Source organism: Sapajus apella, unplaced genomic scaffold, assembly GCF_009761245.1.
Source record: "Sapajus apella isolate SASKATOON/1434 unplaced genomic scaffold, GSC_monkey_1.0 scaffold36, whole genome shotgun sequence".
Lineage (NCBI taxonomy): Eukaryota > Metazoa > Chordata > Mammalia > Primates > Cebidae > Sapajus > Sapajus apella.
This window is the reverse complement of record NW_022436976.1, coordinates 19,688,247-19,700,758: the sequence shown is the minus strand read 5'-3', so window position 1 is coordinate 19,700,758 and position 12,512 is coordinate 19,688,247. Positions and strand designations below refer to the sequence as shown.

The 12,512-nt window shown below is 39.0% G+C and overlaps 1 protein-coding gene across 3 annotated transcripts in view; it reads left to right on the top strand.

Annotated features, from left to right (window-relative positions):
• Window positions 1-12,512, top strand: part of PDE4B (phosphodiesterase 4B) — a 560,636-nt gene that overhangs the window by 436,304 nt on the left and 111,820 nt on the right. For all 3 annotated transcript variants that reach the window (XM_032296712.1, XM_032296711.1, XM_032296713.1), the window contains 2 exons: window positions 8,782-8,818; window positions 8,928-8,998. In XM_032296712.1, coding sequence (XP_032152603.1) covers window positions 8,782-8,818; window positions 8,928-8,998 — 108 coding nt within the window. The remainder of the gene's footprint in view (window positions 1-8,781; window positions 8,819-8,927; window positions 8,999-12,512) is intronic.

Here is a 12,512-nt window from a genome sequence, read left to right as displayed (position 1 = left end):
ACTAAAATTTCCCCCTGTAACTTTAGAACCTAAATTTTCCAACTTCAAATTTAGGCAAGTAAAAATTACATATGTAAATTATCTAATATCATTCTCACTTTTTAAAGAGAAGGACTTAGATAAAAAGTAGCATGGGTAACAATTTCATAATAAAAAACATCCTTTCCCAAGAAAACACAGTTGGTAACATAATACCACCCTATCAAAAATAGTTATAACAGGACACATTAAAATATTTGTGTGAATAAAAATAGCACAAGATTTTGTTTTTCAACTATTTCAGTATCACAGAAAAAAACTTCCATATATTTATCAGTTTTGGAGTTTATATTTCACAACATACTGAGAAGTAGAGTTTGAATAATATGAAGCTTCTTCTAGTAATTTAGTTTTATGTTGGCAAGTCCAGTTTCACACCAGTATCTGAATCTGAACTGAAGTAATACTCTTAAAGCTATTTCACCTGATTATTAACCCTTTAAGATAAACTGAAACAGAGGAACAGCACCCCCAAGCTTCCCACTCCTTCTCTTGCCTTCTACACATAGATCTAGGAAGAAGAAGGGTGATAATAGACCAAGAGTCTAGATGTGAAGGCCATTGGGTGGGGACCGCAGGATGTTCCTTGCTCACAAGCCCCTCATATTCAGCACAGAGCTGTCATGAATTTTTTACGAAAGGTGGAAAACTCTCCATAATTCTGCTGCATTAAATCCTAGTAATAAAGAAAATAGTAGTAATAAAGGAAATTTTAAATTTTTCTCATCTGAACTTTTTCAGAAGAGTAAGAGAAAATATAGTCAGGGGAGAGTGAGTGAAAAGGTATTAAGAGTAAAAAGGTGAACAAGAAACAATAAAAGTGGCTTTAATTTTGAGCAACAAAGGAGAGATCAGAATGAGGCTTTATAGTAAAGTAAAGCAAGATCAACATTGGATCCCAAAAGGAAATTTCGGATGCTTTCCTAGATGTGGCAATAGTTTGTTGGTTTCTGTTCAGTTCCTGTGTTGTAGTCATACCAAACGTAATGCCTTCGTATTACTGAAGTACAGATTGCCTCATGGGAACATAAAGTACAGGAAACTTACCAGGCCAGTTTTATTGCTGAAAACTGTGGTAGGAACCACCATGGACAGGATGGAGTTTTGATTATCCACCTGCAAAGCCACAGGGAAGGACACTCCATGCTTTTTTCATTTGGTCATCCCATTTTGCAAAGCTTTACATAGACAACAAACTTTTGAAAGCCACCATTTACATCTGGACTAAGTAGTCTCTAGAGAGATCTGTCAAGGGAAATGAGACATAAGAACCAAGAGGAAAAGCAGAAATAACAACCCACTTAAATTTAAAACCTGTTTATTGATGGACTACCAAAAAGTGCAGTGTAGTTTCTAAGACTTGAGTTAAACTTACAGCCATCACACTTGTTAGCACCATGGCTTTTAAGACGTTGAATGTATTTTATTATCTCTAAATTATCTGAAAATAAAAGCACACAATTATTGAGTATTGTCTGAATGCTATGTGTTAAAGTACTTTACATTTTTTTTTTTTTTTTTTTGAGACAGAGTCTTGCTCTGTCACCTACAGGCTACAGTGCAATGGTGCGATCTTGGCTCACTGCAACCTCTGCCTCCCGGGTTCAAGTGATTCTCCTGCCTCGACCTCCCAAGTAGCTGGGATTACAGGCACGTGCCACCATGCCTGGCTAATTTTTCTGTAATTTTTAGTAGACATGGGTTTTCACCATCTTGGCCAGGCTGGTCTTGAACTCCTGTCCTTGTGATCCACCTGCCTTGGCCTCCCAAAGTGCTGGAATGACAGGCATGAACCACTGCACCAGCATTACATATGTTAATTCATTTAACCTCCATATCCCCAATGTGGTAGGTACTATAACTTTCTTGTTTTAAAGATGAGGGCATTGGGGCACTGAGAAGTTAAATGATTTCACCAACAATGGGAACAAGGCTTGAACCCAGGGAGTCTAGGTAGTGAACTATATGGATATCCAGTATGTGAATAGACTCTATATGAGGCTGAAAAATAAAAAAAAATAATAATAATGCTATAGATCTCTATTCTGCCTACCTTTCCAGCTGTTAGGAGGATCGTTTTCGTTCTCTCTTTCGATAAACACATAAATTTAGGAACTTTGCTAAAAAATAAGACAGTTTCTGTGTCTTCAAGGGTACTAAAAGATTAGTAGGCCAACAGGCAGTTTTAGTAGCTTCAGATAAGAGCAGGCATAGAGAGCTATGCACTGGTTTAAAAGGTCTGGCCAGGCAGGGAGAGCAGCCCACTTTGAGGAGGTTCCAGCTCAGCTAGAGCAGTCAGGCAGGCAGAAGGACATGCAGGGGGTGAGGTCATGCCCTAACTAATTCTCCAGTTACTGCAGGAACATTTTGGAGAACCACAGCTCAGTGTGGTTGATCCAGAGGATATGAGAGGATGAGGAAGTGGTGAAAAACAAGACTGGAAAAGTGAGCAGGAACTTTATCACAAAAAGCCTATGTTAACGAATTGGCCTTCATGCTGTAAGCAGGGGGGTGTTACCAAGTGCTTTTAAGCAGATAAATAGGTAATGCACCTTTTTTTTATGATAGCTCTGATTGCAGTATAAAAAAAGGTTTGGAGGGTAGAGAAGCTTAAAGACTAGTATTCAAACCTACACAGCCAAATGGGAGGCTGCCGTGATATTTATGTAAAGGAGGACGGGGGTTTATATTACAGATGATCTAGTGAGCAGATAATAGATATTTGCAAGTCAAGATCTGCAGGAGTTAGTGTTTGATTGTAGGATAAGGGAGAGGCAGGTTTCAGGCTTGGTCAAGAAGATAGGTGGTTGCACCATTCCCTGGGATCAGGAGCATTCTCTTGCTACATGAAGTAATGTACATGAAAGTGCTTTGTAAACTGTAAATATAACATAAATACGAGTCCTCTTGATTGCAATGGACAGACATGAATATCTTAAAGGAATCTCACCATCTGGAAATGCAGACATGCAACCCTTTAATTACAGATACCCTTCAACTTACAATGTCCCAAAAAGCCCATCCTAAGTCGAAAATATTGTGAGTTGAAAATGCATTTAACACATCTAATCTACCAAACATTACAGCTTAACCTAACCTACCTTAAATGTGCTCAGAACACTTACATTAGCCTGCAGTTGGGCAAATGATCTAACACAAAGCCTATTTTATGACAAAGTGTTGAATATCTCATGTAATTGATTGAATACTATGCAGAAAGTGAAACACGGAATGGTTGCATGGGTACTCAAAGTACAGTTTCTACTGAATGCATGTGGCTTTTGCAGTATTGTGAAGTCAAAAATTGTAAGTTGGACAGGGTGCAGTGGCTCACTCCTTAATCCCAGCACTTTGGGAGTCCAAGGTAGGGGGATTGCTTGATCTCAGGAGTTTGAGACCAGCCTGGACAACACGGCAAAACACTGTCTCTACAAAAAATACAAATTAGCTGGGAGTTAGTTGTGTGTGTTTGTGGTCCAAGCTCCTCAAGAGGCTGAGATAGGAAGATCACTTGAGCCCGGGAGGCAGAGGTTGCAATGAGCTGAGAATGTCCCACTGCACTCCAGCCTAGGTAACAGAGACTCTGTCTCAACAACAACAAAAAAATTAAGTCAAATAATCATTAGTCTGAGGACCATACATATAAAAGTAAAGATACCTACTGGTAATAACTACAACTCAATAACTAAGCTGCTTTTATATGCTAAGCACTTTTATTTAGAGTTGTACATGTGTAATAATTCATTTAATTCTCACAGAACCCTTTTTCACATGTAAAAATGTTGAGACATGGAGAGGTTGCCTAATGTCTCATAGCTAGTAGTAATGCAGCTAAGAAACAGATCAATGCTGTTTGGCTCCAAAATCTGTGCTGTTAATCACTATACAACAGACTAAAATCAAGCAAATTACTAAATTCTGTGTGTAGTGAGAAAACAGAGCAAGGTGGAATGGATTAATAAAATTCAGAGTGTAGCAGTGAAAGACAGCATTTTTGCTTTCTAGAAAAGCATTTTATTGTTTAGAGTAGACTTATACTCAATTCTATGACTCTGTCCTAAGACTGAAGTGCTCACTTCCAGCTATTCTATAAATGTGTAATGTGCTGGCTTTGTCACTAGATGTTGCTCATACAATGGTTCTGAGTATCCAGGAGAGGCATTGCCTTTAGTGGTTTGTGAAAGTCAGAAATGTATCAGTTTTCATAATCAATCAAATGTTTAGGTATTTCTACGCCATTTGATTCTTAACTGGTAATTTATCAAACAATGATTTTTTTTTAATGTATAATAGTTCCATAAGTAATCTGGCTGTACTCAAAGAGAAGTTTTTTGTTTTGTTTCTTTTCTGTTGCCTACTATAAATTATCTGATAACTTCTCTAAGAGCAATTTTATAACATACAGCTTTAACTTTGGCAGCTCAAATTCTTTAAGGAAACCAGTGCTGGGGATCTGTAAAATCTATTTTTTGCTTGTGAATGTTCTCCTAAATTTCAAAAGTTCAGTAAGGATAAAGTCGTGTTGACATTATACTCTGTTAATGTATATTTATCTCCTTTAATCTTTGGATTGTACAGTTTTAATAACTCCTCCAACTCATTCAACAATACATCAGCTCAAGGTACTACCAATCCATGAGATTTACTTACAATATTTAGCTTTTATTAGATATTAGACTCTGGAAATCCAGGAGTCATAGAAGATGTACTTAAATCTAAATCCATTATCTTGTCCCAAATTCATCCTGATGTCTTATGAACAATGGTAACTTCATATCAAAAATCAGAACACTTCACTTGACTAGCCTAAAAAAAATGAAAGAAGAAAGAAAGGAAGAAAGAGGCCTGTAATCCCAGCACTTTGGGAGGCTGAGGCGGGTGGATCACGAGGTCAAGAGATCAAGACCATCCTGGCCAACATGGTGAAACCCCGTCTCCACTAAAAATACAAAAATTAGTTTTGGTGTGGTGGCACGCGCCTGTAGTCCTAGCTACTCGGGAGGCTGAGGCAGGAGAATTGCTTGAACCCAGGAGGTGAAGGTTGCAGTGAGCCAAGATTGCGCCACTGCACTCCAGCCTGGCGCCTGGCGACAGAGCGAGACTCTGTCTCAAAAAAAAAAAAAAAAAATGAAAGAAAGGAAGAAAGAGAAAAAGAGAGAGAGAAAGATCAGAACAAACTGAGGAAGGGAAAAAGATCAGAACAAACTGCAAGATCTTCACCCATCTTTGGAACAATGGTTGGAAAGGGCCAGTTTCTGATGCAGTTCACCACACTCCATTTATCACAACTGCTCCTCTCTTGATTACTCTGTCTCACCTTTCTGCTTCTCTCCAAGAACACCGAGGCTCTTCCTTTGGCTCCTACTTACATGTACTCCCACCTCAGGAGGACATGTCCTGCCATAGCCTTCACTCTTCCTACTTTTGTAAGGAACCCTAAATCTATAGCTCAAATTCCCATGTCTCAATCTTCCTGCTCAGTGTTGCCACCTGGATCTCATTCAGTGTCTTAAAGTTCAACACGTACCTTAAAAACTCAATGACTACCTGAAACTCCCCCAACCCCTTCCTTAATTTTTTATTTCTACTCATGACTTCACTGTTTTCTCAGATATCAATTTTTAAAATTGAAAATGATATTTCTTTATGACCTCTTATCCAGTTAAATGTCGAGTCCTGCAAAACCTCTGGGTTGTCTTCAAGTTGTCTCACTCTGTCCCTTTCTTGGCCTTACCTTTTGCTTCTCATCGGAGTGAGTGCAATTTCTAACTATTCTTACCAGGTTTGTCCCCTCTCCAATCCATCCCTCCACATCCAAGGCATTTTACTTTCTAAAACATGCTTCTGTTTGCCCATCTCACTTTTCATCTCACTAAAAACCTTCACTGGCTCATTTATTTCTATGGAGCTAAGTACTGATTCTATGATCTTTGTCCAGATTGTCCATAATATGAGTGCTGGGGAGGCCTTCTACCCTTATTCTCTACAAATGTCTATCGCTAATATGCTCCGCTTCACCCAAATAGCCATCAAACATCTTAATAAGCTTGTTCAGTATTTTCCCATTTCAATGCCTTTGTTCCTGCCATTTCTTTTCATTGGCCACATCTACCATCCCTGACATTTTAAATCCTTCAGAGTTCATCTGAAACGCTGTTCACTCAATCAAGACTTTGCTACTCTCTCTAACCTGTAATTATCACATCTCCTTTGGACTTCATGAAGTATATCTATTGTTTGTAATTATAATTTAATATTAAATATCTATTACAGTTTTAAAAATATTTTTTGTCTTCCCTGCTTTAATTTTGATTATTATGAATATTTTGTATGATTTGTTCTGTTAACTATGCAGCAAGTCATTAAATAGGACGTATAGGCTGGGTATAGCGGCTTACGCCTGTAATTCCAAAAATTGGGAGGCCGACGTGGGCCGATTGCTTGAGCCCAGGGTTCAAAATTCTGTCTCTACAAAAAAAAAATGCAAAAAAAAAAAAAATTAGCCGGATGTGGTGTTGTGTGCCTGTACTCCCAGCTACTCCAGAGGCTGAGGTGGGAGGATTGCTTGAGCCTGGAAGGCAGAAATTGCAGTGACCTGAGATTGCTCTGCTACACTCCAGCCTTGGTGACAAAGCGAGACCCTGTCTCAAAACAAAACAAAACAATGACGACAACAGCAAAAATGAAGCATAGTGTTTAAAAGCAGAAATTTTTGAAACCAAACAGTCTAAATTCTTACATTTGGAATCAGTCTCAGTTCTTCTACTTAGTAGGTATGTGCTAGTTACCTACTCTGTGGATTTATGTTATTTATATAATAGCATTTTTTTTTTTTTTTTTGAGACAGAGTTTCACTCTTGTCGCCCAGGTGGAAGTGTAATGGCACAGTCTTGGCTCACTGCAACCTCCACCTCCTGGTTCAAGTGATTCTCCTGCCTTAGCCTCCTGAGTAGCTGGGATTGTAGGTACCCGCCACCATGCCCTGATAATTTTTGTATTTTTAGCAGAGGCAGGGTTTTGCCTGTTGGCCAGGCTAGTCTCGAACTCCTGACCTCAGGTGATCCTCCTGCCTCGGCCTCCCAAAGTGCTGGGATTACAGGCTTGAGCCACCACGCCCAACCCTGTAATAGTAATATCAAGAGTACCTGCCACTCAGCCCTCTTATAAGAATTAAATGAGATGGCCGGGCGCGGTGGCTCAAGCCTGTAATCCCAGCACTTTGGGAGGCCGAGGCGGGTGGATCACGAGGTCAAGAAATCGAGACCATCCTGGTCAACATGGTGAAACCCCGTCTCTACTAAAAATACAAAAAATTAGCTGGGCATGATGGCACGTGCCTGCAATCCCAGCTACTCAGGAGGCTGAGGCAGGAGAATTGCCTGAACCCAGGAGGCGGAGGTTGCGGTGAGCTGAGATCGCACCATTGCACTCCAGCCTGGGTAACAAGAGCGAAACTCAGTCTCAAAAAAAAAAAAAAAAAAAAAAAAAAAAAAGAATTAAATGAGATAACACATGTAAACTGCTTAGCACAAGGCCTGGCAGACCAGAGTAGTCACACAAAGAATGCTTACTCCTTGTCAGTATTCTTTTTATTGTCACTGTACAAAGTGGGCACAGAAGAAATATGCTAGACTAAATAGAAGCTCAGAGGTTTCTAGCTAAAGACAAAGGTGGAAAGAAACGTATCCTATTAACTAAGAGGTCAAGCTAAAAGCTTGTGATAGAGGCAAGGCCCAGGTGGACGTATGTGTTGTTTGACTTGGAAGCCCCAAGCGTCGCATGGTGCCTGGTATAGGGCACATGATTAATAATTATTGGTTGCACTAATGTAGTTAATAAAGAAGGTATCATATTTGTGTGATGATTATGAGGACAGGGAAGGTAGGCCAGATAGTGAGGGAAGTTCACTGTTCCTAGCTTCTGTGCTGCTATGATGATTCACACTGTAATAGCAAATTGGCCTAATTTTGTGACTATAGCTCATACCAACATGTCTTCTAGCATCTTCAATAGAGAACTTGCTGAATGTGGGTTTAAGTAGATTTCTCAAAGCATATGCCAGGGAGACAGCATGCACTTCTGAAAACAGATTTTCAACTCTTCCTAAATACAGATTTATATAACACTATCAGCTCTTTGGGACAAAATGAGTGACTATGGTATGACTATGATGGGTTCAGCCACATACTTCTATTGAAAGCTTTTCCTTAGGTACTTTAAGAAAAAAGTTATATTAAAAACAAAAAGTAATGGGATTCCCAGACAGAAATCTGTGTTTAAATGGCATTAAGGCTGTGGTTCAAATCAACAAAAGCCAGGAAATCCAAAGTTAACCTTTATCCAGACTGTTATACCGTTTTTTCCAACTGTGTGTGTCCCTGTGAGCAGCCCTCCCTTTGAATTTCCTGGCTCTGGCAACCAAAATCCACAAGTCGCTTTGAATTACAGTACTCTGGATCTGTTATTTAATAGGAATATATCCTGAGGATATATGCTTACTTGCAAATGCTTTTATGTGTAGTCACTGTAAATTCAGGAGTCACGAATCTCGTACTAATTTTTTCCTTTCAAGCTCTTGGGATACACTTTCATGCCAAATTGTGAGTCCTGCCTTATAGCCAGGTACAAGGACTTGTATAACATTTGTGTTGTTAACACTGATAAAATTTAATATTATAGCTTATATGTCACAGTTATAATTCAAGTAAATTTCTAAAGGTTGTTTTTTCCTCTTTTCACCAGACACGGCGATGACTTGATTGTAACTCCTTTTGCCCAGGTATGTATTATGCTGGTCCTGGCTTGCTTTCACTGTTGCTGATTTCGAAGTCTGAACATGGCCATTTGTCTTCTTTGGTCCATAATCATTTGAAATATTTTTCTTGTAGGTCCTTGCCAGCTTGCGAAGTGTGAGAAACAACTTCACTATACTAACAAACCTTCATGGTACATCTAACAAGTAAGCATTGACTTTTTTGTTGCATTTGAATCCCTAACATAAAGGCAAAAAATATTGAACAGCATTTTAAAAAATACAACTATTACATGGAAAATTGCATTCTAAGCTAAGTTAGTATACACAATGAAATTTGAAAATAGGATGGAGCACCGTAGTATTTTAGAACTCATACAATATTAAAAGTAATCTAGTCTGGGTCTTATTAGTCTTTAGTTCACAAATGAAAGAGCAAGAAGAGGATTTTATTTTTTGTTGACTTTTATATTTACCACTTTGACCAGTAAGGGCCATAAATTCTATTAATGGTCATTTGGAATAAGTTATTAATGAATTCAGATATTCAAACTTAAAATTATATGTAGCAGAAAGTTCAAGTTCAATTTGCCTATTTTTTATTGTATATAATATGTAACAACTTCATGTAGTTTAATAAATAAGAGTAGGATTATCACCTCCTCCACCTTCAATTAATTTAAATTAATATTGCCGATCCTTGATCTACTTATCTACAAAATAAACGTTCGAACTTTATATTCCTTGCAGTAACACTCTCTCCAAAATCATTTCAAATATTTGTGCCTAAGCTAAGTGCTATTAAGTTCACTCACCTGCATGTTTTAAAAAGTTATTACAGAGCTCAGAGAGTCATAGAACCCACGATCCTGGAATGAGAGGTCTGGAGGAAGCCTTTGATACCATTGATTCTCTTTGTTTTACAGAAGGAGAAACCTAAGCTCTCAAGAATCCAGTGACTTGCAAACAACCCCCCACCCCATAAGTTAGAGACACATCAAGGCCAAAACCTACATCTGATTTTTCAGCCAGTGTTCACTACAGAGTATCCTATCTCGCCAGTCTCTGTGAAATTCTTTATCAGCCCTTTACTTTGCTTTCATACAAATTTTCATAGAATAGATTTGTTAAAAGTGGGAGTAAACCCTGCTTTGAATGTTTGCTAGGCCTTCTTGTGAGATGACTCTGTGTACTCGCTTCTATGTGAGTGATCTTTCTCACATGTTCTATGACTGCGTCACCCTCCAGCTTGAGGCATTTCAGTGGTCCAGTGTTATCATTAAGATAAAGTTCAGATGCTGGTGCTTGGTACCCAAGACAAATTAATTTGATTGATAGTTACTTGGGTTTCTATTTAGTGCAATGTATATGAAATCTAGAGACTTGTCCCAGCCTCTTTTGGAGTGGAACTCCATTTATTTATTTATTACTTATTTATTTATTTAGCATATCTATTTATCCATCCAACAAGTATTTATTCAGTACATACTATTCATTCATAGATAGATATATGCATTTAACAAATAACTACTGAGCACCCCCATCAGTACCACACACTGGTAGTATAATAGTGACCAGAATAGACAAGTTCTCTGCTCTTTTAGGGCTTACATTCTATTATGAAGTGCTGAAGGATGCAGTGTAAACAATCAGACCAGGTCTCTAGCCACATGGAATTATTTTCAATAATCATGGTCTGTTGTTCTCTGCATGCTCTCTTCTCTATCCTAATTATGGACTTACTGTTCTTTCTTCCTAAAATGTCTCTTTCCACTTGCCGGTGTCTGCTTGGCCAAATCCTGATTGTCTTTATGTGTCACCTCTAGTATCACCTTCACCGAGATGCTTTCCCTGATCTCATCAAGCCTGGCTGAGTGACCCTCATTTGGACCCAGAGCACTCTGAACATCTTATCACTAGCTGTATGGACCTCTGCCCACCAGTAGATTGTGTGCCCCTTAGGAGTAAGAATTGTGTTTAGTTTTTCCTGAATTCCCAAGAATAGCAGAATGCCTGACATACAGTTTATGCTCCACAAAAATCCATCACATATATGAATTTCTGAATAAATAATTGTTAGAGGAAAGACCACCAATTATTTAGAATATCATATTTGCTGGAGGGATCCTTCTCTATTGTTTTTTCCTGGTAGGATATGGCCTCTGGAGCCATGGTTACTGGCTTCATAGCCCATTTCTACTCCTTTGAAAATGATGCATTTCGGCAAGCTAATTACCCACTCTATTTTTCCGTTTTCTAATGTGTAAAAGAGGGTTGTTGTGAGGATTAAATGAACTGATATTTGCAAAGCACTTAAGACAGAATCTTGCACGAAGTAGGTGCTCAATAAATGTGAGCTATTACAATGGATTGTTACATTGCTCTTGCTGAATCCAGAAGTAGTGTAACACTTTGGGGTTTTCATATCTGTTATGTCAGCTAAGATCACCATAAATGATATTCATGAAATTGAACAAATGAATATCATATGCATATGAATATTGTTACCGCCCACTCCATGAATAAGGAAACAAACCTTGGGGAGATTCAATGACTTGGGCAAGAACATACAGCTTCTAGTGGGCAACAGAGGTTTCCTTGAAACCTGGAATCCTAACTGTCACTGCAGTACTGTTTTCATTTGCCACATCTGTTTAAGTCTTCTGGGTTATAGGAAGAAGTCCCTGGAAGGCTTTAAAACAGAAAGACATTTAGGAAGAACTTATGGAATAGATGAAGATCAGAAAGCCTGAAGACAGAGACAGTAGCTAAAACAGCATTTTCAGGAATTAAATGTGAGGATGTAGCTCTGAACCAAAATGATGGAGGTAGGAATGGGGAGGAAGGGATAATATGGACACATTCAAGGCTTCTTAAGCATGGTTGGACTGAGAACCACTCCACTGCACAGCACTAGGGAGAAGGTGGAGCAGATGCTGATGTTCTTATTCTTATTTGTTAGCACGGGCTTGAGGTTTTTTCCTCTGTTAGTAGTCTCAGGACATTCAGCCTAACCCTGCTGAGATTAATAAGCTGTGCCAACTGAAACTACTTTCTCAAGAATCAGGTCTTTCCATACCCTTGAGGGCTTTGGTCCTTGTGAACTTTCAGGAACCAAGTACCCCAAGACCATAATTGCCATAGCATAGCTGAAGCACAGCCCTTCCCGCACTCTGGCTGAGGACTACCCTTCAAATCATGGTCCCTTGTGTCACTTTTGGTTCAAAGCAAGCCACACTTACCACACAAAGCAGGTCTCCAGTGGTAAGATAGTACTATCTAATGAGCTTTCTCAAATTCATACCCGTGTGTACAGAGTTGATCCTGTTACTGATTGCAAGTACTACCTCATCACCAACAAAAGTTCAAGACGGGGCACATTTACCTCTAGAACTTCACCAAAGGGAGTTGGAAGTGGTGCAGTCTAGCTCAGACTCATTCCTGAATCATGGATTTCAGACACCAGGGAGCTGAAATCAATTAAATAAATTAGCCATCTATGGAGCAGCCTGGCAGGGGCAGGTTGGAAAACTGAGTATCCATTTAATGCTCTCCATTTTATTTTTAAATAGTGAATACCCTCAAACAACTGAAGAAAATCCAAGAGAAGGAACTGAAGGCAATAACATTTGCCAGGAATGGATATAACATACAGAAAGCATCCCCCCATCCCAACACACACACACACACACACACACACACACACACACACACACACACA